At 44.8% G+C, this 25579-nt stretch overlaps 1 protein-coding gene across 1 annotated transcript in view; it reads right to left on the reverse strand.

The window, feature by feature from the left end:
* Nucleotides 1-24871, reverse strand: part of Hacd3 (3-hydroxyacyl-CoA dehydratase 3) — a 32502-nt gene extending 7631 nt beyond the window's left edge. The window contains exons 1-7 of the mRNA XM_050151773.1: nt 24639-24871; nt 13576-13618; nt 9941-10014; nt 9041-9205; nt 6969-7020; nt 4177-4287; nt 194-321 (exon numbers count right to left, since the gene is read on the reverse strand). Coding sequence (XP_050007730.1) covers nt 194-321; nt 4177-4287; nt 6969-7020; nt 9041-9205; nt 9941-10014; nt 13576-13618; nt 24639-24725 — 660 coding nt within the window. The 5' untranslated portion in view covers nt 24726-24871. The remainder of the gene's footprint in view (nt 1-193; nt 322-4176; nt 4288-6968; nt 7021-9040; nt 9206-9940; nt 10015-13575; nt 13619-24638) is intronic.
* Between the last annotated feature and the right edge of the window lie 708 nt (nt 24872-25579).

Consider the following 25579-nt stretch of genomic DNA (forward strand, 5'->3'; position numbering starts at 1 on the left):
GGAGGAGGAGGAGGAGGAGGAGGAGAAGGAGAAGGAGAAGAAGAAGAAGAAGAAGAAGAAGAAGAAGAAGAAGAAGAAGAAGAAGAAGAAGAAGAAGAAGAAGAAATAACTGAAACATGACAAATTATGACCTATCTACTGGATACACATTAAACTCTTTCGTTCCTTACTCCCACATTCGACTCTTCCATACCTGGATAAGAGAAGGCAGCACAGGGGAGCTCGTGACACCAATCGCAGCATTGAGTGTTTCCACTAGTGCCAGCATCTGGCAGAAATACATCATGTCAGCCACAGTGTGGAACGTGTCGTAGAAGTACTCTAGGGCACAAGCACACATGACCGGTCAGTCCGCCTGGAGTTCTAGCAGAGGCAGTTCGCAGACTAGACCAAGCCTTACAGGGAAAGAACTTGGAAGAGAAAACAAACATTGAGTCAGGAGAGTGAGCTCCCTTTATCTCAAGAAAGTGAACACAAAGACCCTGTGTCCTCTTCTCCTGGTAAATAAATAAATAAATAAAGGCCCACCTAGCTTTCATTCTGTTACTATCTAGTGAAAAAAGAAATCAATGTACAAGACAAAGTGGTAACTCTTCAGATCACTGCCTGTTCTAATTTAAAGCTAAATCTCTATCATCTATATTATATGGGCAATGAAAAATTCAATCACACATAGATGCAAAGGTAAAAGTATTGCCTAAAATTAGGTTTCAGGAAGGCTATTGCAATTAGCAATAGCAGTTAGAAGCACATATTGCTCTTAGAGAGGACCTGAGTTTGGTACCCTGCACCACATAGGGAAGCTCACAACTCCTTCCTGGCGTCCAAGGGCACCTACATTCATTTGCACATATACATACTTGCACGTGCACACACATTTTTAAAAATAAAATCTTTCAAAGTTAGTTATTATTACCATTTTTTAATGTATTTGGTAGTTTGCTCTGCATGTATTCCTGTGCATCATTTATATACTTGGTACCATAGGAAACCAGAAGAGGGCATCTGATCACCTGGAACTGAACTTACAGACAGTTGTGAGCTGCCATGTGGCTGTTGGGAATCAAACCCAGGTCCTCTTGGAAGAACAGTCAGTGCTCTTAGCCACTGAACTATTTCTCCAGCCCCTAAAAATAAAATCCTTAAAATTAGGTTTCAAAGCTGGGCAGTGGTGGCGCACGCCTTTAATCCCAGCACTCGAGAGGCAGAGGCAGGCGGATCTCTGTGAGTTCGAGGCCAGCCTGGTCTACAAGAGCTAGTTCCAGGACAGGCACCAAAAACTACAGAGAAACCCTGTCTCAAAAAACAAAAAAAAAAAAAAAAAAAAAATTAGGTTTCAAAAGAGGCTTTAATTGTATTTGTAGCTTTAGGGTTACTAATTCTTAAAATTCCGAGAATCCATTCTAACTAAAAAGAAATAATGGTTTTAAAGGCCTTATTAATACAAGGTTGTCCTCTGAAACATTCCTAAGTGTATTATTACTCTATAAATGGTCCAATTATCTAAGAGTACAGAACATTTGAGTAAATTATTTGATAAAGTTTCAAAATGTCCACTAGTGCTCGCATGAGGCTGATACATGAGCAGCGCTTTCTGAGAGGCCTGTCTTCACATCAACCCCGCCTGAGCATGCTGCTCCTGCAGTCCTCACACAAACCCCGCCTGAGCATGCTGCTTCTGCATTCTTCCTTGCAGCACTTCTCAGTCAAGCACCACTGACATCCTATGACAACCTAGGCAGGACCTTCTCTGTACTGTACATTGCAGAAAGAGGGGGAATCCTAGCCCTTCCTACTAAATACAAATAGCACCCTTAAATCACTGCAGCAGCAACAAACATCTCCAAATGCTCCCAATAAAACCAAAACCAAACCCCAACAACAAAAAAGAAAGAGCCAGGTAGTGGTGGCGCACACCTTTACTCCCAGCACTCAGGAGACAGAGGCAGGTGGATCTCTGAGTTTGAGGCCAGCATAGTCTATGGAGTGAGTAGTTCCAGGACAGTCAGGGATAATCTGACAGAGAAACCTTGTCTTGAAAAACAAAAACAAAAACAAAAAGGAAATCCACTAGCAGATACAATCATTATTCATGTATCTGTAATCTAAATTCTCAGTTAAGAGGGTCCATAGAGAAGTAAATAATAGTTGAGGATTGATCATCAATGAGCCAACAGGCCTGTTCCATCACACTTGACAACTTGAGAGCTTTTGGACCGAGTGGCCCTATGGCCAGCTGTCTTCAGACTCCTTATGACAGCAGGCAGTGGTGGCACACACCTTTAGTCCCATCACTCAGGAGGCAGAGGCAGGCGGATCTCTGCTGTGGGTATTTGTACATTGTGTGAATATATATTGCTGTGATTGGTGTAATAAAGATTTAAATGGCCAATCCTAGCTAGGCAGGAAAGGATAGGCGGGATTTCTGAGGAGAAAGAGGAGACACAGATTACATCACCAAGGCGCCAGGATAACACACATACAGTAGTACAGAGTAGAAGTAACCGAGCCATGTGAAGAACACAGATTAATAAAAACAGGCTAGCCGGTGGTGGCGTACGCCTTTAATCCCAGCACTTGGGAGGCAGAGGCAGGCGGATCTCTGTGAGTTCAAGACCAGCCTGGTCTACAGAGCTAGTTCCAGGACAGGCTCCAAAGTCACAGAGAAACCCTGTCTCGAAAAACCAAAATATATATATATATAAACAGGCTAATTAAGTCAGACTGTGGGGGCGCACACCTTTAATCCCAGCACTCGGGAGGCAGAGGCAAGGGGATCTATGTGAGTTTGAGGCCAGCCTGATCTACAGAGCAAGTTTCAGGACAGGCTCCAAAGCTACACAGAGAAAGCCTGTGTTGAAACCCCCCCTAAAAAAAAAGAAAAAAGAGAGAGCGAGAGAGAGAATAAAATTTAAGTTATAAGAGCTAGCTAGGAATTTCATAATTAATCATAAGTCTTCATGTCATTATTTGTGGGCTGGCAGTTCCAATGAAAAAGTACCATTATAAATCTCTGCATTCAAGGCCAGCCTTATCTACAAAGTGAGTTCCAGGACAGCCAGGGCTACATAGAGAAACCTTGTCTCCAAACAAACAAACGAAATCCTCCTTATGACGTTTAGCATGCGTAAACTGCTGCACACATGCCATGGCATGCATGTGGTTGTCAGAGAACAATTCCTGAGGTCGGTTCTCTCCTCCGACCATGTGGATAGCGGAGCTAGATTTTCAGGCTTGGCAGCAAGCACCCTTACCTTCTGAGCCATCTTGCCAGCCCCGTAACCAGCAGCCTCATCAAGAACACTCAGAATTCACCCACCATCTTAGGTTGAACGAGGCAAGCATTTATGTATCTGAAGGTCCCTGTTTTCCTTCCGTGTGGCTTCTGATAAAGTCACGCTAATAGCAGAGAGACCAGAGAGGAACTGCACCTGAGACTTCTTCGTTCTCTCACGTGATCACAGAGGCAGCTGTAAGCTCTCGGGCACAAGGCTTTCCTAGCCTGCCACTGGGTGTGCAAAGCCCACTGCTGGGGCTGGGGAAACAACTCACAGTTCCTCCTCTTTCAACAAAATCCCCCACTAAACAGCCTGACTGCCACAAACCGCAGGTGGACAATTCAGGGCCAAACAGAAGGATGCTCTACAAGAGTTCATTTTCTTCTCAAACAGCTTACATTTTCTATTACGGTTATATTCTCCCCACACCTACTTTACAAAAGAAACTCGACCTTTAGATCGCCCACATTCAAGCTAGTGGAAAACTGCATTCTGATTTTTTTGACTGTACTGATTTGCAAGCTGGTTTGGTTTCTTTCTCTCAAATAAGAAAAGAACAATTTCTACATTAATTTTAGCCTCTCATGAGTGTTGTCCCATGCTATTGTTAACTCTTCCCATATGCTTCACAATGTCACACTAGTGAATACGCCACAGAAGCTCCTCACTGATGAAGACACGAGGGAGTGACTTAATGCCATGTGTGTCACATCTGAAGAAACTTCGCCTGCAGCTCTTCTCCACACATCTGCAGAAGTGAGATCTCTCGGGCTGCTCCCATCAGCCTGTCTCACCAGGAACTGAAATGAGTGCTGTGGACACATGGGGACGGGCAGGAAGAGCAGGGTGACTGTTCGTGTCAAAGGCAAAGAGAGCTACTCAGAAAGTGCATACTCACCTTTTCCCAAAATACAGAAGCGCACCGTCAGGTTGACGAAGATCCAAGAGAAGCCCAGAAGCTGCACGAGGTTGTACATGAACAGGTACCCTTTCTTCAAGCTTGTAAAAGCTGAAAAGCGAAGTAGGGCAGTGAGCTACTCAGTACAGTCCCAGAGAGACGCTCTGGACTCCAACCCTGTCTTCCACCTGGGTGGTTCTAAGCTCCCACACAATTATCTGGCCCATGTCTTCCTAGCCTGGGCTCCCTCTCCCATAAAGCGAATATGTTGAACTTTGCCTGCCAACCTGTGTGTTCACCTGCCTCCTTTCATAGACTTGGCCAGCTCAGGAAAAAAGTACCACCCCTGGCAATGAATGTAGGGAAACAGAGTTCCCTTCAGTTCTTGCTCTAGTTAACATAATCTACAGGTTTCTCTTCTCTGGAGTTTTAGGAGTTTTGCTTTTGTGTTAAGATTGTGCAGACCAAACTAGTTCTCTAATAGAAACAATATTTGAAAACTAATAATTCTGAGATTTGGTCCTGGCTGAACACAGTGTGCCAGACACCACAGAGAGCCTCATGGAGACACGAAGAGAGTGAAAACATAAAGGCTGCTAAGAGCTTATAATTGGTTGAACAGCCACATATTTTCAAAGAACATCTTCTGAATATTTATAGGTTAAAAAAAAAGAAATTCGGCGGGGAAAGAGGCAGCGGGAAGGTCTCTGTGGATACAACAGGAGATGTCTACAGAGCCAGAGTTGTGAAAGGTGTGGCCTTATAGCCCCCTCACAAGAGAGGGAAAGAAAGGATAAGTCTGGGGCAGAGAGGGGGCGGGGCGTTCAGCTTTTGCTGCTCCACGCCAGTTGTGACATCGATATTCTCATCAACACTTGGCTGATGGCCACACCACACGTCTGACAGTGTGAGCAAACAAAAGAGCCATTCTACAGGGCCAAAAAGTACCAGACCAAACACACTTAATCAAACTTCTTTTCTTCATAAAACAAAAAATGTATACTTCTTTCCCAAACATAAAAAACCTTATCATCAGAAAACTGAATTTTGAAAAAACAGCTAAAGCCTTGTCTAGCATCCTAAAATTCATGAATTTTAAGATTTTTTTTACTACATCTAAAGTTTAAAACACTAAAAAGAAATTAATATAACTATCAAAGGTGGCCTTTATAAAAACAACTTTATTATTGGGTCAGTCGTGTTGATGCCCAGCACTTTGGAGGCAGAGACAGGAGGATAGCTCTGAGTTTGAGGCCAGCCTGGTCTATGTATATATAGTAAGCTCCGGGCCAGCCAAAAGCTATTTTGTAAGATATTGTCTCAAAAATTAAAACAAATAAAAAAAAAAACAACAAAAAAAAAACCTGTTGTTGTTATTACTAGCGGGCAAGTACACGTGCCACGGCCCAACTGCAGAGGTCAGAGGACAGCTCTGTGAAGTCAATTTTCTCCTTCCTCCTTTATGTGGGTCCCAAGATTGGATTCAGGTTCCTGCAGAGTGAGCATCTTCATCAAGGTGGCTTCTTACAGTGTTCTTTGCCCACACTAAGTCTCTTTAGAGACTGTGTTTTTATTCTTTGAAGACTATTTTTCTAAATTAGTGGCCACTCAAATCTTTAAAACTCATTTGAAACGCACAACACATACATGAAACACATACACTCAGAACCTTAATGTATAAAACACAAGATCATGTAAACTAAAGTAGAGCTTCTTTACCGACCTACCCTTCCAAAGCATTACTGGAAACCCTTGAGGTACCAGAGAACACAATTTGGAAACCACTTCTCTAAAGCTGTCTCCTTCCCTACTTATGGCATGCTAAATAATGCCCTTGCAAAGGTTTGATCTCATCTCGTTCTGTTGTTCACAAGCAATTTTCCATAGCCCAGTATGAGCCTGCTATTAGAGTCCCAGTTCTGGAGGACGGTGCCCACAATTAATTCACCCAGCCCCACACCTAGAGCTGCTCCGCTGCTTTCCAGGCAGCGTGTGTAACAGGCAGCTGCTGCACCATCACCAAATACATTATATATTCACTTACAGATCTTCTTTCTAAAAAACATTTGGCTAGATAAAATGAAATTTTTTTCTAAGATTCTGAATAGCTGGGCAGAATAGGCATATGTCTTTAATCCCAGCACTCGGGAGGCAGAGGTAGGCAGATCTCTATAAGTTCAAGGCCAGCCTGGTCTACATATTGAATTCCAGGCCAGCCAGAATTATAAAGTGAGAACTTATCTCAAAAATAATAACAACGACAATACTAATAACAATAATAACTCTGAATAGAGGCTAGAGAGCCAGCTCAGTGGCCAAGAGTACTTGCTGCTATTGCAGAGGACCCTGGTTTGGTTCCCAGCTCACAACTGGCTGTAACTCCAGTTTCGGGAGAGACAATACCTTCTTCTGGCGACCTAGAGTACCCCACATGCATGTGATACACAGACACACATGCAAACACTTTGCATTTCGAGAGCTGATAACCACAGGCATCTACAGCACAGCCCTTCACACTTATGAGAGAAGCGATACCAGGCTGCAGGTTTGGGTGCCATCTGCCCCTAGTCCTCCCAGGAGACAGAGGTTCTTGTCTGCTACATTAGCCTTGGTTTACTCAGACAAGGCTAGTCCTAAACAGAAAGGAAGCATCTTTAGAGGTAAGGCTTTGTTGTGTGTGCATATCGGAAAAACTAACCCAGACTCACCCAAGCATTCCTCAGTGTGAATTTCCCCCTCTCCTGCCCTGCCACCACCCCAACTCCATCACAGGTTAACTGGGAGCCACTTACTTTCAGGGGAGCCTTCGCTTTCTAGTCTGAGTTTATTTAGCCGTTCTTCCTCCTAGGATGTAGACAGAAATTTTCCAAGAATACAAGTTAAAATTCCCGTATGCTTACAAAAGGCCAGGTGTGGGGAAAGAGATCGGACCCCTCAGGCCACCTCCTTCTCTTGTGTTCCATGCTCTGCTGAGGAGATTGTCCCAGAGCACAGCTTTGGATCTGAGCATAGATACTTACTCAACTAATGGCTAATCAACTAGTTTCTGACGACTGCCTGGGACAATCTTTACTCTTAAAGCTGTAAAGGACACCCTTTGGAGACTTGTTAGAGCAACAAAGAACAGCAGCTGAAGGCAGGAAGTGCCATTTCATTTTTTAAGATTTTATTTACTTATGTTTCAATTAGGAGTGTGTGTGTGTGTGTGTGTGTGTCCATGTAAGTACAGGTGCCGGAGGAGGCCACCAGATCCCCTGGAACTGGAGTTAGAGGGGTACTGTAAGCCATCTGATGTGGGGGCTGGGAACAGAACTCAGATCCTCTTCAAGAGCAACACTTCTAGTATAAGGTGTATTTTTTTTCCCCAGAAGCTAAGCTCATGTCCATGTCCAGGTTCAGTGTAAACTTATGTTTAGCTTAATACACAAACAGACACAAAGTTGCATGTCTAAGTATATGTATGCGTGAGCATGTACACCTGTATTCCCTCACTGTCAGCTGATCGGGCTGCTAATATCACCCTCCAAAAATAAAACAGGTTGGACTACAGAGATGGCTCAGTGGTTAAGAGAACTGGCTGCTCTTCCAGAGGGCCTGGGTTAGAGTTCCAGCACCCATACAGTGACTCAAAACCATTTGCAGCTGGGCGGTGGTGGCGCACGCCTTTAATCCCAGCACTTGGGAGGCAGAGGCAGAGGCAGGCAGATCTCTGTGAGTTCAAGGCCAGCCTGGTCAACAAGAGCTAGTTCCAAGGACAGGCACCAAAAACTACAGAGAAACCCTGTCTTGAAAATTAAAAAAAAAAAAAACCATTTGCAACTCCAGTTCCAAAGAATCCAATGTCCTCTTCTGGACTCTGTGGATAGAGATCTACAAGCAGACAAAGTACCAATACACATAAAGGAAATGGAAAGAAAAAAAAAAAAACCCAGCTCCTTAAAGAAATGGTTATTCTAGGACTGAAGCAAAGGATATATAAGCTACACCTGGGGTAGATTAGAGAGTGCCAAAAAGTAAGAAAGAATGAAGAGAAAAAATAAAAATAATACCCTACAATGGTGAAGCCCCTCTGTATGCTTTTAACATGTTTTATTGCCATTGGTTAATAAAGAAGCTGCTTTCGGCCAATGGCTTAGCAGAGTAAAGCTAGGAGGAAAATCCAAACAGAGATATAGAGAGAGAGAAGGCGGAGTCAGAGAGACACCATGTAGCTGCTGGAAGAAAAAGACCCTTGTGCACCAGTAACAGTAAACCACAAACCTCATGGTAAAATATAAAATAATATAAGTGGGTTGATTTAGATCTAAGAGCTAGCTAGAAATGGGTCTGAGTGGCCGGGAAATGAATGAGTGGCCACCGTGAAAAAGCCTCCAATACCCACAGCGGGAATGAGTTGATCAACGAGAACAGTGTTAGATTATAATCCTAAACATAAAATAATGGAAATGACTGAATAAAGAAACAGGAAAGAACAGGAGAATTTCTCATGTAGAGAATTTTCAAACAAATGATATGGAAACGTATCTCCCCACTCTGAAAGTGCGATCCACATAGCGACTTCCTCCCAAAACTACCGCGAAGAGCGGGGAGAGGACCCAGATAAGCACGGCCTTGGCCAGCAGTGCTCCGACATCTTCAACATGTGATAAGAATGGTATTTTACCTCTCTCACAGAAACCATCACTTTCACCTGACCCTCAAGCAAACACCACAGGAACCCCGAGTGAAGCAGCTTTCCACACTTCCATGGTGGGTACCCTACGATCCCGTCACTAGGCCTCCCAGCCAGTGTGTAATGTGTCCCCATCCTATCAACCCCCACAATTTCCACCTTCAGTAATGATGGTTTAGCAAGCTTACTCACCTTGGCTCTCAGTTCCATTTCTGCATCGGATTCATCCAGCCAGCGATCAAAGTCAGGGGCCAAAAACAGTGGGCGCTTCTCCTGCTTCGTGAGCCTCTCCCACCACCGGCTCACCTTCTTCTGGACTGTGATGTTCACCTGCCTCTGGGTCAGCTTGTGCACCGGCTAGGAGGGAAAGTGAGAGTGTCAGAACTCCCTTCCATGCACTGACTGCACCACGCTGGAGTGGCCCCAGAGAAGCTTCTCTGCTTCTGCAAGGCATGACAGACAATGGGGAATATCCTAGGCAAGGGCAGTTGCAAAGAACAGCGAAGTCTTTCTCTGATTCTGTTCTAGCTTCTCACTCTATCTCCATGGCAGCCCATGACATGTGCTCAGGCCCTGGCCAGGGCTATCTGAGCGCTCTCAGAACAAGCCTCTGCACAAGAGGATGCAGTAACTCAAGTGCCCAAACAAGAACTATGAATACAGAATCATCAGCCTTCCGAGGCTAAAAGAAGGAAACTGCTTTTACACTCCCAGAATTTTCTTTCAAGACCAGCTACCGTTGTCCTTTCTGCTCACTCCGATCCTTACTGCCAGAGTGACTGAGTCTCATGAAAACCTCACGGGGAGGGCTTCAATCATCTGTCACCCTACTCTCCCCTGCCATCACTAAAAGAAGAGAACACCAGAACTGGGAGGGATCTAGAGATTTCACCTGAGCCTTCACCTAACACATGACAAATAATGGCCGAAAGCAGATGCGGCTCAGGCCCCCAGCCTTCCCATTCCTCTGCAGCTAACACCAGAGCTCGTTCCAAACACAACGGTATCACTCACTCCCCTTTGCTCATCACTCACTTGACAGCTAGTATGCACTTCCTAAATGGAAAGGCTATGAGAAAGCAGAGAACAAACCTCTGGCTTCACGAGGTCAAAGAACTCCAGGTGAAATTCATAGACGTTGTCTCCTTTGGCACCATGTCCCTGAGCTTCAAAGAAAAGAAATGTGGAGTTTTGTGAATTTGAGCAGAGCAAAGCCACCCAAAAATCAGCTTGCTACATTGCTTTGAATGTAGCTGGAGAGATGGCTCAGTGGTTAAGAGCACTGACTGCTTTTCCAGAGGAGCAGGGTTCAATTCCCAACACTCACAGAGCAGCTCACAACTGGCTGTGGGACCTTGGGAGTATAGAAGCACGAGGACAGAGCAATTCGACAGATGGATAAGCCATCCCAAGGGCAAACCTGAGTTCTATAAGCTTACTTGTGGTCTGTTTGGGACTATTTATGCTACCATAATACAGTCTAAAGAATACCCAGTAAAATAACAGGGGAAAAAGAAGGAGAAAAGAAGGAAGAAGTTATAAGAAAAAAGAGGCACATAGATGAGATTTACCTTTCACATTTACTTTGATTCTAAATCCTGAGCAGAAAAAAAAACCAAGTGTGTGTACCACCCTGACTGGGTTGAGGCAGGCTGCAGGTTTGGAATGTGGAGTCCATGAGAATATGCCGGTATGCACAATGCCCTGGGCTCAAGTTCCAGTACAAAGACAGAGTCAGAGGATGGGGGAGAGAGAGATGAGTGAGAGAATTACAGGGTAGATGCTGAATTATCTCAAAAACAGCTCTAATCTAAAAGCCTTCCAACCAGGGACAGAAAATGAAGACAGAGACGACTGTCCTTTAGCAGTCCCAAATGCAACAGGGCAGAGGACAGCAGAACTGCGGGAACCGTCCCTGAGGTGGCTGCACCATCCCTGAGCCAGGACATGGATCTTTGCCCAGGTGCCGGCGACCACTGCACAACGCAGCAAGTCACATGGAATACACCTCCTTCTGCTCTCTGCTGCCTTCATTGACTCCCCGAGGTTTCCCTTCCCTCCTCTGGCCACTTCAGTACACCTGCCTGATATTTGCTGAGTGGCTATAATACTCTAAGACCACACATTCCTTAAAGAAGAACAGCACATAGGCTGAACCCTAAGGCCTGCGCTACCACAACTCTATCTTGAAAAACAGAACAAAGTCGGACTGGCTTTAAGAAAGTACACCAGGGTGGGACTGCAGGCAAGACGGAAACTGCAATAGGATCAGAGAAGTTTACAGTCATCTTCAGCTACATAGTTTGTAGCTAGCCTGGGCTACAAGAGATACCATCTTTTAAAAAAAAAAAGAAGAAGAAGAAGAAAGGAAAGAAAAGAAAAAAAAGACAATAATTCTGAAAAGCTAGAATGGCAAGAAAGTAAGGAGAACCATCCACTGGCTACCTGTGAACACAGCCAATTGTCTTGGGCACAACAGGAAGCCTGCTCAGGAGCTACAGAGAAAACATGGGCTAGATCCTTGGAATCAAAGACCATCGGAACAGCAAGAGATTTCCAGGCTTATAATCCAGCACCCAGAAAGCTGGGACAAGAAGATCTAGAGTTCAAACCTATCCTGGACTACATAGCAGGATCATGGCTCAAAAAAAAGAAAAGAAAAGAAAAGAAAGAAGGCAGGAAGAAAGAAAGGAAAAAGACATGTTCTGAAGATACAGTTTAGTAGCAGAGCACATGCTCAGCATGTGGGAGACCCTGGGGTTGATCCCCACATTCCTCAGCAAACATATAATGAGTTGTCTATTATAGAATATTATTTTAAGATGTGTTACATTTGCCATGCAGTTGTGGGACTTGCCTTAATTCCGGCACTCTGGAGGTGGAGGCAGGTGGATCTCTGTGAGTTCAAGGTCAGCCTGGACTACAAAGCCAGTATCAATTTATTTCAGAGATAACGGGCATTGAAGAAACTCCATAGAATTCTGCTTTCATTGTGGCAAGGTTAGCCACCGGGCAAAGAAACTGTTCTCGCTTTTGACTGCTGACAATGTGCTATGCAGACTAGACATGCAGGACACATAGGAAAAAGACTGTTGAACTTTGCCAAAGCAAGGCAGGGCAGTTCTTCAAAATTCCTGCTTCACAGAAAAGTCTGCCAGACCCAGAGGAAAGAGACTGACTAACTTTGCCAATACAAGGCATGACAACCTTTCAAATTTCCTGCTTCACTGAAAAGTCTCCCAGATACTCTAGGCCTGTAGGATGAAAATGAATATCCTAATATTGAAGAGGAACTTTGGGTGACTGTCCAGATAACAAGATGTTTCTGTTGTTAGGTAATATTACATCCTTCTGGGTCTTTGATGGAGTTAAAGACTAAATAATTATAGTTTTCCTTAGTTATGATAGAAAATCAGTTAGGTATAAAACTTTGGAGTCACTAAGATAGGATGGATGGGAGGATTTTCTCTGAATTTGTTAAATACAAATGGACTGAATATTGTAAATGTAATTCTTACTTGATAGCTGTTTTTGTTGTATTTAGTGTTACTATGTTAAAATTAAAACCTTTCATTTTCATTTAGACAAAAAGGGGAAAATGTAAACTATGATTTTAGGATGTGTTACATTTATTTATGCTGTGGAACATTTGTTTTAATGCTGCAAAGATGTGTTGCAATCTTTTATTTTGTATTTTTTAACTCTGTGAAGCTGTGATTGTTTGCCTGTCTAAAACACCTAAAGTTCTAATAAAGAGCTAAATGGCCAATAGTGAGGCAGGAGAAAGTATAGGCGGGGGCTGGCAGGCAGACAGAGAAGGAGGAAGGAAGGAAAGAGCAAAGTGAGGAGGACACCAGGGCCAGCCACCCAGTCAGTCACAGAGTAAGCGCGAAAGTAAGATATATAAAGTAAGAAAAAGAAAAAAGTTCAGAGGCAAAAGGTAGTCAGGATAATTTAAGATAAGGAAATCTGGCTAGAAATAAGCCAAGCTAAAACCAGGCATTTATAAGAAAGAATAAGCCTCTGTGTATTCATTTGGAAGCTGGGTGGCAGCCTCCCCCCCAAAAAAAGACCAAAAGAGTAAAAAATACCAGCAACAACAGTTGTCTCTTTGTTTTCATTATAACTGCTTTTTTTCTAAATAAATTAAAATGTAAATACTTATGTGTGTGAGTGTCACAGACACAGTTACTGACGTGTGGCAATACTTGATTATAGGGAGTCATCCAGATGGTCCAAAACTCTGACTTTTAAAAATCAATACTGGGGCTGGAAAAACAGCTCAGCAGTTATAAACAGCTCTTGTTTCTCTTGCAAAGGGCCAGAGTTCAGTTCCTAGCACCCATGTGTGTGTTCACAACCATATGTGACTCCAGTTCCACTCATTCGGATTTTGTGGTCACACACACACATACACACACACACACACACAAACCCGCTTCTAAAATATAAATATTTTTGCAAAGTATGGTGACATGCGCCTTTAATCTCAGCACTTGGGAGGCACAGGTAGGGATCTCTATGAATTTAAAGCCAGCCTAATCTACATAGTGAGTTTCAGACAATGCAAGGCTATATACTTGAAACAGGAGAGCCTGTTTCAAAAACAAAATAAGTAAATAAATAGAAAGATAAAATAATTATTTTTTAGAAAAATTAAAAAGAGAGACCACCACCAAGCCTTGTGACCTCTGCCGAGGGCTGCAGCCATCTGCCAAGATACTAACCTTTGAAATGCAGCACGTTGTCCGTGATGCTGACGGCAGGGTTCTGTGAAAAGAGACCGGGGACACGAGAGACATTTTAATGTGGAGAAATTACAACAAAGCTGAAACTTCCTACCCTCCTCCTCCTCCTGGAGACTGACCTCCTACCCTGTGCCTCGCCACTAAGAGTGGGGAGTCTATTCACATCTCTGCGGGTTTCTGTGTCTATGGGTACACCTAGCTGATTACATCCTCTTCCAAGGACTCTGAACTGCTCGAACTCTGCAAAAGGATTAGGCTGTGAGTCAGTCCATTAGAAGGATGGTTAGGAAGGCAAGGGGCCATGTGAGATGGATGGGGCTATGTGAGCTTCAGACAAATCTCTGAAGCTACAGCCCTGATCACCCAGTGGAATGGGTGAGTCACTTTCTGGGAGAAGAAAGCAAAGAACAAGACTAAAAATGGACATGCAGTCAAGGGTTATCTGAGTTGAGAACAAACACAATGGGAACAGAGTGGCTGGGAATACCTTCACCGAAGTGGGAAGTACCAAAATAAAGACAACAATTACAACAGAGCTGAGCTCACAACAGCGTCTACAAGCACACTGTTGTGGTTACAACAGCCTCAGGCTCCACATCTCTTCAACTTCCAACTGAAAAGGAGGATCAGGCTCAAAATTTTCCAGATTTCTAGTTTATCCCCAGAAAGTGCTTTAATTTAATGCACACCTTCAGCAGCCTGAGGATAAAAAAGCCCATCTCCTACCAACAACTCACGGTGGCTGGCTACGTGAGAGGTGGTACGGTCCCAGTATCGTCACTGATACATCTATTTTTCTGCTTGACTCTCAGCCCTCTGTACTCGATCACTCATCAAAGGAAGCCACCAAGACTGAGAGGAGTCGGAAGAGTGGGTGGACCAGGTCAATGCTCTGTGCAGAGTGAAAGCTGAGTGAATCAACTTCACACAGAGGGCCAGAATCTGGGCAGTCTCTGAGATAGGAGGACAGACAGAACTAAAGACCTTCATCCAAGACAGGACTACAGGTAGCTATGCACCAAAGCACCAAGACTCAGCTTTCCAAGTGCATTCCTGTGCCCTGACCACTCCACCCTCAGTACCCAGTACTCTATGTCTCCAATCTGAAGGTGCAAGCCCAGCAGAGGGGCATAAGATCCCAGCTTAAACCAGGGCATCTGCTCGGCAAACAGACCCATAAGGCTGAGGACACGTGATGACCCTGCCTTGACTCGCTGGAATTATGCAAGACAACAATCTCTATCCTAATTTCAGACCCACTCCCAAGAATTCACTAGGAGCTGTGTTGGGAACTGGGTCCCTCATCTTCTGGTATTGTGTTTCCAAAACAGATAAGGAGAGAAAAGTAAGATTCATCCCAGAGGGAAAACTGAACTAAATCTATAATCTCTTCCACTAAATATATATGTCAACCACTAGAAAAGGGGGACTACATCTCTGGGATATTGGGGGGGGGGTCATTAGTAAGAGAAACAGGCACGCTCTGCACATTTTAATTTATTTGGTTTTTCACACTGCTGGAGACCAAACTCGGAGCCCTGTGCATGACGGGGTGGGTGCTCTACCACTGAACTATATATACTCCCCAATCCAACACACAGATTTCCATGTAAATATTATCATGGAGGCTACATAGTTCTGGGATGTCTTAGCGGTAAGTTTTCAACCTAGGTCTTTCCTTATGTTCCACATGCCCTAATTCCATTGGGTAGGTGACCAAAAGAGGCTTGGGTGGCCTGGTTTTCTCTCCTCAGGCAGACAGATATGTCCAAGCAAGGCTGACATACTTGGCCATACCACAAGCTAAGTAGGTGGTTAAACATGTTTGTGAGCCAGAGGTTTCAGGTGCTAACTCAGCCAAAACAGAGCAGCCCCTGCCCAGTAGCACACTGTGCATGTTAAGTTCAACCTCTCCAAAGGTGATGGTCACGGAAGGACATCCTTCAGTTTTCGAAAGGCTTATATAGGGCTGGAGAGATGGCTCAGCAAGTTAGAGCCCTAGCTGCTCTTCCAGAGCACCCTGGTTCAATGCCTGGCATTCACATGGTGACTCACAACCATCTATAACTCCAGCCCCAAGGGATCTGATGCCCTCTTCTCGCCTCCTCAAGAACTAGTCATGCGTGGTGCATAGACGTACACAGAGAGAAAACGCAAAAAACCTGTATACATTTAAAATAGCCGGGTGTGGTAGCTCACACCTTTAATCCCAGCACTCAGGAAGCAGAGGCAGGTGGATCTGCCTGGTTAGTCTATAGAGTGAGTTAGTTATAGATAGCCAGAACTATGACTATACAGTGAAACCCTGTCTTGAAAAACAAATTAATTAAAAAGGCTTATTCCAGAAACAAATTCAAAACTGAGGGAGGGTGGGAGGAAGGGAGACCCTGTGACAGTAATAATCTTAGAGGATGTAACTTACATGGAAGAAGCCTGTGTTGCTAGATGAATGGAACTTTAATATTGTTATAGCTACCTGGTACACTGAAACATGTATCATTATGAGCCAATAAATTTGCCTAAAGGTTTTAAATGATACCAGCATAGCTGCACTAGAGAGGAGCTGAAGGCTGCTCTTCATGACTTATCAATCGATTGATTGATTGATTTTGTTGAGACAGGGTCTATCTATGTAGCCCTGACTGTCCTTGGAAGACCAGGCTGGCCTCAAACTCACAGAGATCCACTTGCCTGTGTCTCCCAAGTGCTGGGATTAAAGACATGCACTACCACCCCCTGTTGCACTTACTCCTACTGGGACGGAAGGCCCCTGCTGAGGCTACTTGAACATGAAGTCATGAGATGTTCCTTATGTGTGATACTAGGCGGTATCACCTTTTACAAGCCAGTTTTTAACTCCTAAGGACTTCTACTTTGTTCACTGTTCAAGCAACTGGGGATAGGAAGATTGATGTAGGAAGTCCTTCTGTAAATGTGTTGCTTTTATTGGTTAATGAATAAGGAAACTGCTTTGGCCTATAGCAAGGCAGAACTTAGCTAGGCGAGGAAAACTAAACTGAATGCTGGGAGAAAGACTGTGGAGTCAGGGAAAAGGCAGATGCCGGAACTTTACCTGGTAAGCCACAGCTTCATGGTAATACACAGATTAACGGAGATGAGTTAATTTAAGATATGAGTTAGCCAGAAATATGCTTACGTTATTAGCCAAAAGTATTGCAAATATAATGATTTCTGTGTGATTATTTCGAGGCTGAGCATCCAGGAACAAACAAGTGGCCTCACACAACAGAAGGTGAAGTGAGTTTACTTCTAGTTAGACTGACCTAAGGGTTGGGAAAGACTTCCAGAGGCATATCACACCCTTGACAGAGTTTGAATTTTGATCTAAAGGACAGTTTATAGGGGAGACATTCCATGCCATGCCTGGGTAGATTTTAAACTCTGACCTTAACTTCTAATACCCTGCACCTTGTTGGGCTGCCAACACTGATGTTCAAGTTCACTTAACCGAACAAACATACTCAGGGCAAAAGCTTTATCTGAGTTCCCAATTTCACACCTACTTATTTCCTGACTCCTTGAATTTTTGTTGTTCATCCCCCCCACACACACACACCCTCTTTCTAAACAGGGTCTCACCACTGACACTGAGTGGCCTATAACTCGCTATGTAGACCAGGCTAGCCCCAGAGAGTTTTTGATATTTTTATTTGATGCTTTTGTTTTTAATTGAAAGGCCAATTTGCACAAGCCAGCCTTTTACTAAACAATGAATAAGGCTGGAGAAAGGAGCAAAAGATGGCCTTGAAGTCAGTTAGATTTTGGTTCATATCCTACTTTGATCATTTTTATTTGCCTTTCTCTTTCATCTTCAGAATCACAACCTTTCAACCACTGTAATTTTTAAAATAATAAGACTACTTAGCCAGGTGGTGTTGGTGCACGCCTTTAATCCCAGCACTCAGGAAACAGAGGCAGGCTGATCTCAGTGACTAGCCTGGTCTACAGAGTTGAGTTCCAGGACAGCCAAGGCTACATAGAGAAACCCTGTCTCAGAAAAAAAAAAATTAAAAAAGTAGATTTCTCATAGGCCAGTGAAATGACTCTATGGGTAAGAATATTTATAGTCAAGACCTGAGTTTCATCCTCAAAGCCCATATGTTAGAAGGAGAGGACCAACTCCTTGGGTTATCACCTGACCTCTAAACATGTGTCTTGTGTGTGTGCGCGCGCACACAATAACAGAGGAGGGAAGTTGAACAAAAACCCCACTTACATTCAAGACTATACTGAGCTTGGAAAAACACATGCAAGGTGCTGACATTAGCAAGCACTTGCAACCACACCGTTTTCTTCCTCCTCTTTTGGTTTTTCAAGACAGGGTTTCTCTGTGTAATAATCCTGGCTGTCATAGAACTCGCTCCATAGACCAGGCTGGCCTCCAGCTCACAGAGATCCGCTTACCTCTCCTCCCGGGTGCTGGGATTGAAGGCATCACTGGCTTCTTTCTCCTCTTAAAGCATCTAAGTTCCCATGCCTGCAGGACGTCAGTTGTAATGCCTTTCTTCCCCTCACCTCCAACAGCTTCTTTCCTGAACTCACCTTTGTTACACTACTTTCAACACTGTTTCTGAGTTATTGTTTGTTAGTTTCTCTGATCCTCTGGACTTGCGCTGCTCAACAGCAGGAACCTGGTCATGTTTCGCTCAATACCCCCAAGCCTCAGTAATTGCTCAAGGAAGTCAAAGTAAAGCAACGCACCCACTTTCTTAACCTCTGACACAAGTGCAGAGTTGGTGAACTTTCTACACAGTGGGTTGCCCTTCTCATTCACATCATGGATATTTAGCTTTGACTGTGTGTGATGAGAACCTGTGCAGCAGAGTTAATGCGGCAGGCCTGAAGCCGCAACCAGGAAGCAGTTCTGCAGGAAGTCTCAGAGACATGAAGTCTCAGAGACATGAAGACCCACAATGACTTAGCTCAGACTCCTCTCCATCTTCATTGCCTGTCTTGGGAGGGAGTCTCGAATGCACCAGCTACTGCTTTCCATGGAAGGATTTCCCAATAACTCTTCTCTCCATGTAATAATCCCACATTTTCACAAGGATCATTTTTTTTTTCAGTGCCAGGAATGGAACCCAGGGCCTTGCACGTGCTGGCCAGGTACTTTGCCACTGCATGGCATTGCCAGTCCTTGCATGGCTTCTTTAAAACAAACAAAAAAAAAAATCTGGGTCATTGCAGTGCACACCTTTAATCCCAGCACCTGGGAGGCAGAAGCAGGTGGATCTCTGATTTTGAGGCCATCCTAGTCTACAGAGTAGGTTCCAGGACAGCCAGGGCTACACAGAGAAACTGCCTCAAAAAACACACAAACACTACAAAACTCTTGAGACATCAGGTTTTCCCAGAGGTTGTTCACTGAAACCCCACCTGTTTGGTTACAAGTGTGTTTCTGGTGGCCCCTAAATAGACAATGACGGACACCTTTAGTAAGATCTGAGATTTCAACAATTAAAACAACACAAAAGAACACTGCAATGGATGAGGAGGCATGTACCTTAGTTTAAACAGCATCCCTTTTCCATCCTATATAAAATAATGGTGCACTTTGCAACCAGGTAAGTCTAAGGTATCATGAATTTCTAATTTTCAAAACAAAATACTGTCCTGAACTCTACTGACTCTTTTTTTTTTCAAAACTATTTATATGTGGAAATTGTTTATGTACAAAAAGGGACTCTTGATTTGGGCTCTAAAATTATTCTAGTCTTAGCCATTTCAGTAAAACACCGTTGGCTACTCTGGGCTTACATCAAAATCATTATGGCTAGATGCTGGTTCTTTCCTTTCCCTCCCTCCCCATGTCTGATTGATGATGTATTTCTCTCCACATTTCTCACTGTGTTCACAGTCTCCAGCTCCACGGTCGTCTCCAAATGAGCCACCTTACTTCTCGTCCATACTATTATAATAACCTCCTTTTTAAAATGCTCTCCCAGGGGCTGGAGAGACGGCTCAGTGGTTGTGAGCACTAGCAACTCTTCCGGAGACCTGTATTTGATCCCAGCACCCACACGGCAGCTCACAAACTGTCTAAACTCCCGTCTCAGGAGAGCTCATGCCTCCATAGCTTCTATAGACACTGCATGCACACGGTGCACAAGCATACATGCAGACAAAAAATCCATACACAGAAAGTAAAAATAAACCTTCAAAAGGAAAAAAAAAAAAAAAAAAGGATCTTCCAAAGCCAGCTCTGTAATCCTTCTACCCAGAGGTAGAGGCAGGAGGCAAAGAAGTTCAAGGTTATCCTCAGCTACAGAGCCAGCCTAAGGTCGCCCTGTCTAAAAGAAAGGAGGATGTCCTTATAATTTCGTATCATAATGCTCCATTAAAAGCCACAGAGCAGATGCAGAGAGCCACCCCCCCCACACACACACACACACATACAAGGTGCTGGGATGCAAACACAGGCCCTTGCCACAGGCTGTCAAGTACTCTACCACTGAGCTGTACCAGCAAGCCCCTGAGCAATTTTTAAAACACAGCTCCTAAGGAGTCATCCTTCTGCTCAGAACTCCTCAATAGTTAAATGAGAGCCAAGCTCCTTGCCATGGCAACAAGACTTTACATGACCTACATCTTTAAACCCTCCAACCCCCTCTCCCTCTTTTCCTTACAACATCCCACACATACTAATGTCCTTTCTGTTCCCCTAGAACCCTCCAAGTCCCAGGCCTGTGTTTAAGTCTGGGTACTAGTCAGAATGTTGTATCTCTGGGTTTCTTTTCTTTCCGCCCCCCTCCAACCCAGTTCTGCCTCTTTGTCTATTTTTGTGTGTGACACGGAGGATCAATCCCATGGCCTCTCAAGCATTCAAAGAACACATTCTTCCTCTGAGCTACAACGCCGATCCTGCTCCATGCCTCCTGCATAACTCTTTACCCTTCCAGTTTCTCTTGGTCCAATCATCATTTCCCCATAAAGCCTTTCTTGACTGCTTACTTTAAAACCGCCCCTACCACTTCAGCACTCTGTATTTCCTCCATGGCACTCATCTAGACAAGGCTTTTACTCAGCAAGCTATGCCCTGTGCGCCCACAGCAACCTGAAAATACCACTTCATAGTTCATGTTTTCATCAAGTACCTAGGTACATGGCCTTATACCTGAATCAATTCAAAGGACCGAGTTTATCACTTTATGAGTATTTTTGTTTTGTGATTATGAACAATGTAGAGTTTCTAAATTTTATTGTGAAATATTTCAAGCAATTAACCAAACACTAAAAACTATAACAAACATTGCCATCCATAACTAGTATCCGCTGACATTCTGTTCTATTTATGGCTTAAAAGGAAATAAAGCAGACACTAATGCAGTCGTAATTAGTTAAGCATATCTTCAACTCAACCAGACACTACCAAACTGATTTTCAAAAAAAAAAAATTTACCAATGAATACTCATACTAACTGTATTAAAAATGCCTCACTGAGGACCGGAAAAACAACAACAGTAACAAAAGTCTCATTTGGGCCAGAATATCTCAGTGAGCAAGGAAGCTTTTGGTCAAGTTCTAGTCCCTGGATCCAATGCGGAAGGAAGGAGAGAGCTGACCATGCACGTTGTCCTCTGATCTCCACACATGCACTGTGTCTCAAACTTACACACACACACACACACACACACACACACAATTTTTCCCCTTAATTTGAGAGCGGGTCTCACTATATAGCCCTGGCTAACCTGGAACTTGCTATGTGGACAAGCTTACTCACCAAGCCTTTCCTTTAGGGTTTAGGCTTTGGTTTCTGAGGATACTCTTCCGTGTCTAACACCACAGTCTCCTCGGCTCTCTTCAGCAGCTTCACTTCACGCATGCAGTTCACTAACCCACTTGAAGATGATTCTTGGGAATGGCACAGACAGGAATCCTATCTTTCTGCCATTTGGATTAATAGTTCTCCTAATCCAATTTTCGGAATGGTTTATTCAGAAAAGCCATCTTGACCGTATGATATGTAGACAGGTCTGCTAACGGTGACATTCTGCTTCACTGCTGTCTGTCTCTCATCTAAGACTTAGCGTCACAGCCCTATAACCTCACCTGCCTGGGTGGCACACTAGAATTTACAAATCACTTTTTTTGTTGTTGTTTTGGTTTGGTTTGGTTTTTTGTTTTTGAAGAAAGGGTTTTTCTGTGTAACAGCTCTAGCTGTCCTGGAACTCGCTTTGTAGACCAGGCTGGCCTCGAACTCAGAGATCCGCCTGCCTCTGCCTCCCACAAGCTCAGATTAAAGGTGTGCACCACCACCGCCAGGCTCACAAATCACTATTAACCCCAGTTCAAACATCAAAAGGGCCCTCCCTGTGAATTAGATATTATTATTCACATTTATGCAAATGAAGAGAATGCCGCTCTTATTATTTATGGTCACCAGCTAGTAAATGGAAGAAAGGGGGCCCAAGTTCACACTTTCGATGACTTCTCTACCAGACACTGACAAAAAAAGGTATCTTTCAAGCAGAGCTGTGCATTGTCCAAAACAACTGAAATCTTGCTAAATGAGCACAGGCTTGAACAACTGTGGTGGCTGAGGCATTGATGCTGCCCTTCAACAGAAGCCACCACTCCCCCGCTGACCCTTTGCTATTACTCACCTCAAGCACAATGCCACTGTGAAGCTGTTTCTGCACATAATTCCTGTACACAAAACCAGTGGCTTCTCATCAGTCACTGACCCTGCAACCCGAAGACTGATGTGACAACTAGACTGTGTCCAGCGTCCTGGGGCGGGGGTGGGGGCAGAACTGATCATCCCCAACGCTTTGAAACCCACTCATCAGCTGGAGGACATGCTATCAGAGGCAAAGAGGTATTAGAGCTGCCCCAGGACCCAGAACCTTCCCTTAAGGACCAACTGGAGTGGGTGTCCTTAAATGGCTTGCACTGAGCAAATGAATTGCTTCATCTCGAGTCAAACCCTGAGCTAAAGCTCATTTCAACACAACCTGAGGAGATTAATCAAAAAAACAAACAGGCAGCTCTTGACAGTCACTAAGTTCACAGCCAGACCAGTTGAACATTACTATCTCACGGAATAACAACTTCTGAAAAGAGTACTCTGAAACCTCAGCAAACTGAGACAAAACCTAATGCAGAATTCTGTAGAAGCACAAACATCTAGTCTGTGCCCACCAAAAAATACCAGACACCCTCCTCTCTCAGCCACAGTTGAATTCTCAGGTAGGTCTCTCCTCATCTTTTGTTTCAGAACCGCCGGTATACCCACAGCCTCTAAGCTACAGAGCTCCCTCTTCCATTTGCATTCCCAAGCACCAAAGCTCCAATCCCTCTTAAACTACAGAGCTCCCTCTTCCATTTGCATTCCCAAGCACCAAAGCTCCAATCCCTCTTAATAGACGCTATCACCCCCGGCTGTGAAGAGAATAGTTACAATGAACTTGGCTTTAGCTACAGGTGAGCACTCTAGAAAGTTCTCCCAGTACCAAGTAAACAGCAAGTCATGCCATTTCTGGAAGTAACCTCCAGTTCAATGAAAGAGAGGCAAAGAATTCCTTTAATGCCAGGGACCTGTTTCAACACCAAACCCCAACATTATCAACAGACATATTCATGAACAGACCTTTATGGTTTTGTGTAATATGCTTCCTTATAGTCAGAATGCCCTGGGAAAGGGGAGCTTGTCTGACTCCCCTCTATAAACCTGTAGTATCTTACACACAGTATTGACATGTTGCTTTAAAATGCCTCAGAATAGCAGATGAGAACCCCAGAAAGATAAAACCTCCATGTGGGGTGAGAGACTTCTTCCAAAAATTTCTTTAAAAAGACTTTTGCTCTCCAAAAGAAAATTTCACTTTTTCCTCCAAACTCACGACTCTCCCTGTTAACATATTTCAAACGTGTATCCCTGAACATAGTGGTGCACGCCTTTAATCGCAGCACTCAGGAGGCAGAGAGTGGTGGATCCCTGAGTTCAAGACCACCCTGGTCTACATAAGCTCCAGGCCAGACGGAGCTATGTAGGAAGACTGCCTCCAAAATATAAAAATTTAAAGTTTTTTTTTCCTATTTTAGCAAAGAATCCTTTAAGAGAAAGAAAACAAAGAGACGTATTCATCCTATTGTAGAAAAGCATAGTTCAGGTTAGCTTAACACTTTAAATGGCACTCGATGCAATGTTAATGCTTACTCAAAGACATTCTGGCCAGAATTATCTTCATCGTTCACAAGGGGAAACAATTTACATTCCAGAAGCAAAGATTAGACCCAGTACCTAGACCCCCAAAGAAAATATGCCAGCTGAATTGATGAATACAGAAAAGTGCCAAATTATGAGCAAGAAACAAAAGTAGAACGAAGGTCATTCGACTACCATGGATGTCAAGGAGACTAGGGAGTAAGGATGGCTGTAGAAAGAACATTCCAGACCAAAACCACTAGCTCCACCAGGACCAGAATACTCAATGGTCTCGTTAGAGACACGGAAGTTCCCAGGGATTTGATTTGCTCACATTAGCAGGCAAATGAGATGAAAATTGTGCTTAATGTAACAAGATAATTTCTTTATGCAAAGCTGAGCTCACAGCCTTAGAGGATGGAAATTATTTCCTTGGAGGGGGGAATGTAGATTTCCACCACTGAACGGTTGAGGGGTTGTCCCCCCCACCCCCAGCTCAGCAGCGAGCCTTGAGGACGTCAGTGGGCTGCCCTGGCTGGATCTCAGAGTCCTGTCATGGCCCAGGAGGCCAATGTCACACCGCACCTCAGACCCACAGAGCTCATCCCACGTCTCTGAGGACCTCAGGCAACCCGCGAGCCGGCGGCCGTGCCTCCAGGACCTGAATACGGCTCCCCAGGGTGACTGCCAGGAACAAAGGGGAAGCCAGAGGCCACGCGCAAGACCCCCGACGGCACCTGCAGCCCTGGGAGGAGGCCGGGCACCCCACTCGTGGCTTCCACTGGCGCAATGCAGAAGCGCTTACAAGCAAGGAGGGCGGCGGGTACCCGGGGCCGTGATCCCGCGCGCAGCCCGCAGCCTGGCCTTTACCTGCACGTCACTCAGCTCCACGCGCAGATACAGCTCACGGTGGCGCTGAGCCCAGTAGACGTGCGGCGTCAGCACCTGGGTCTCCATGGCCCTCGCTGTCGGAGGAGCGGGGAGGCTCGGCTTGCTGTGCCTCGTTACTTCACCCAGTGAGCCGCTGGAGCTGGCCGAACGCAGGCCGCCAACCTCCACGCTCCGCAGCCCGCAACTGTCTCGAGATGCCCCACGCTCGCGGCCCGCGCTTGCGCAGTGAGGACGGGGGGCGGTACAAGCTGGGAGGGGGCCCGGGCGGGGGCGGGACGGCGACGGTGGGGGAGGGGGGGCACGTGACCAGCGGCAGGCGCTGCGGCCTTGGGATCTGAGGTTTCCTGGCTGTGCTCTTCCGGGAGGGTCCTTGCACTAGGATGTGAAGAGTGGCTCTAATCTACAAGGCAGAGCGGCATGGAAGAGGCTGTATGCAGGGATCCCTTCCAAGTTATTGCAGGTGAACTCAGCATTTGATGAAAGTGCAATCCCTCTCTGGGCTTCAAAGCCACACACAGACAGAACAGACCCCTAGGTCCGCTAATAAAACAAACACCTTTCAGCAATGATTGACAGCTGCACTTCGTGCTCTGAAGTAGTTGGCCACTAGTCACAGGATGCTGTTGAACTCTCAGAACGTGGCTAGCGAGGCTAAGGAGTTGATTTTTTTTTTTTATTTACTAGGTAATGTAAATAGTTTATAACGAATGGCTAGTCTGTTTGTTGGGCAGTGAAGGCTTTCTTAAACAGGAAGCCTGGGACTAAGCGTGGTGTCACACGCCTTTAATCACAACACTTGGGAAGCAGAAGCAGACGGAGCTCTGTGAGTTCGAGGCCAGCCTGGTATACAAAAGCTAGTTTCAGGACAGGCTCCAAAGCTATAGAGAAACCCTGTCTCAAAAAAAAAAAAGGGGGGGGGG

The sequence above is a fragment of the Alexandromys fortis genome, unplaced genomic scaffold (genome assembly GCF_014885135.2).
Source record: "Alexandromys fortis isolate MF-2015 unplaced genomic scaffold, M_Fortis_MF-2015_v1.1 scaffold_70, whole genome shotgun sequence".
NCBI lineage: Eukaryota > Metazoa > Chordata > Mammalia > Rodentia > Cricetidae > Alexandromys > Alexandromys fortis.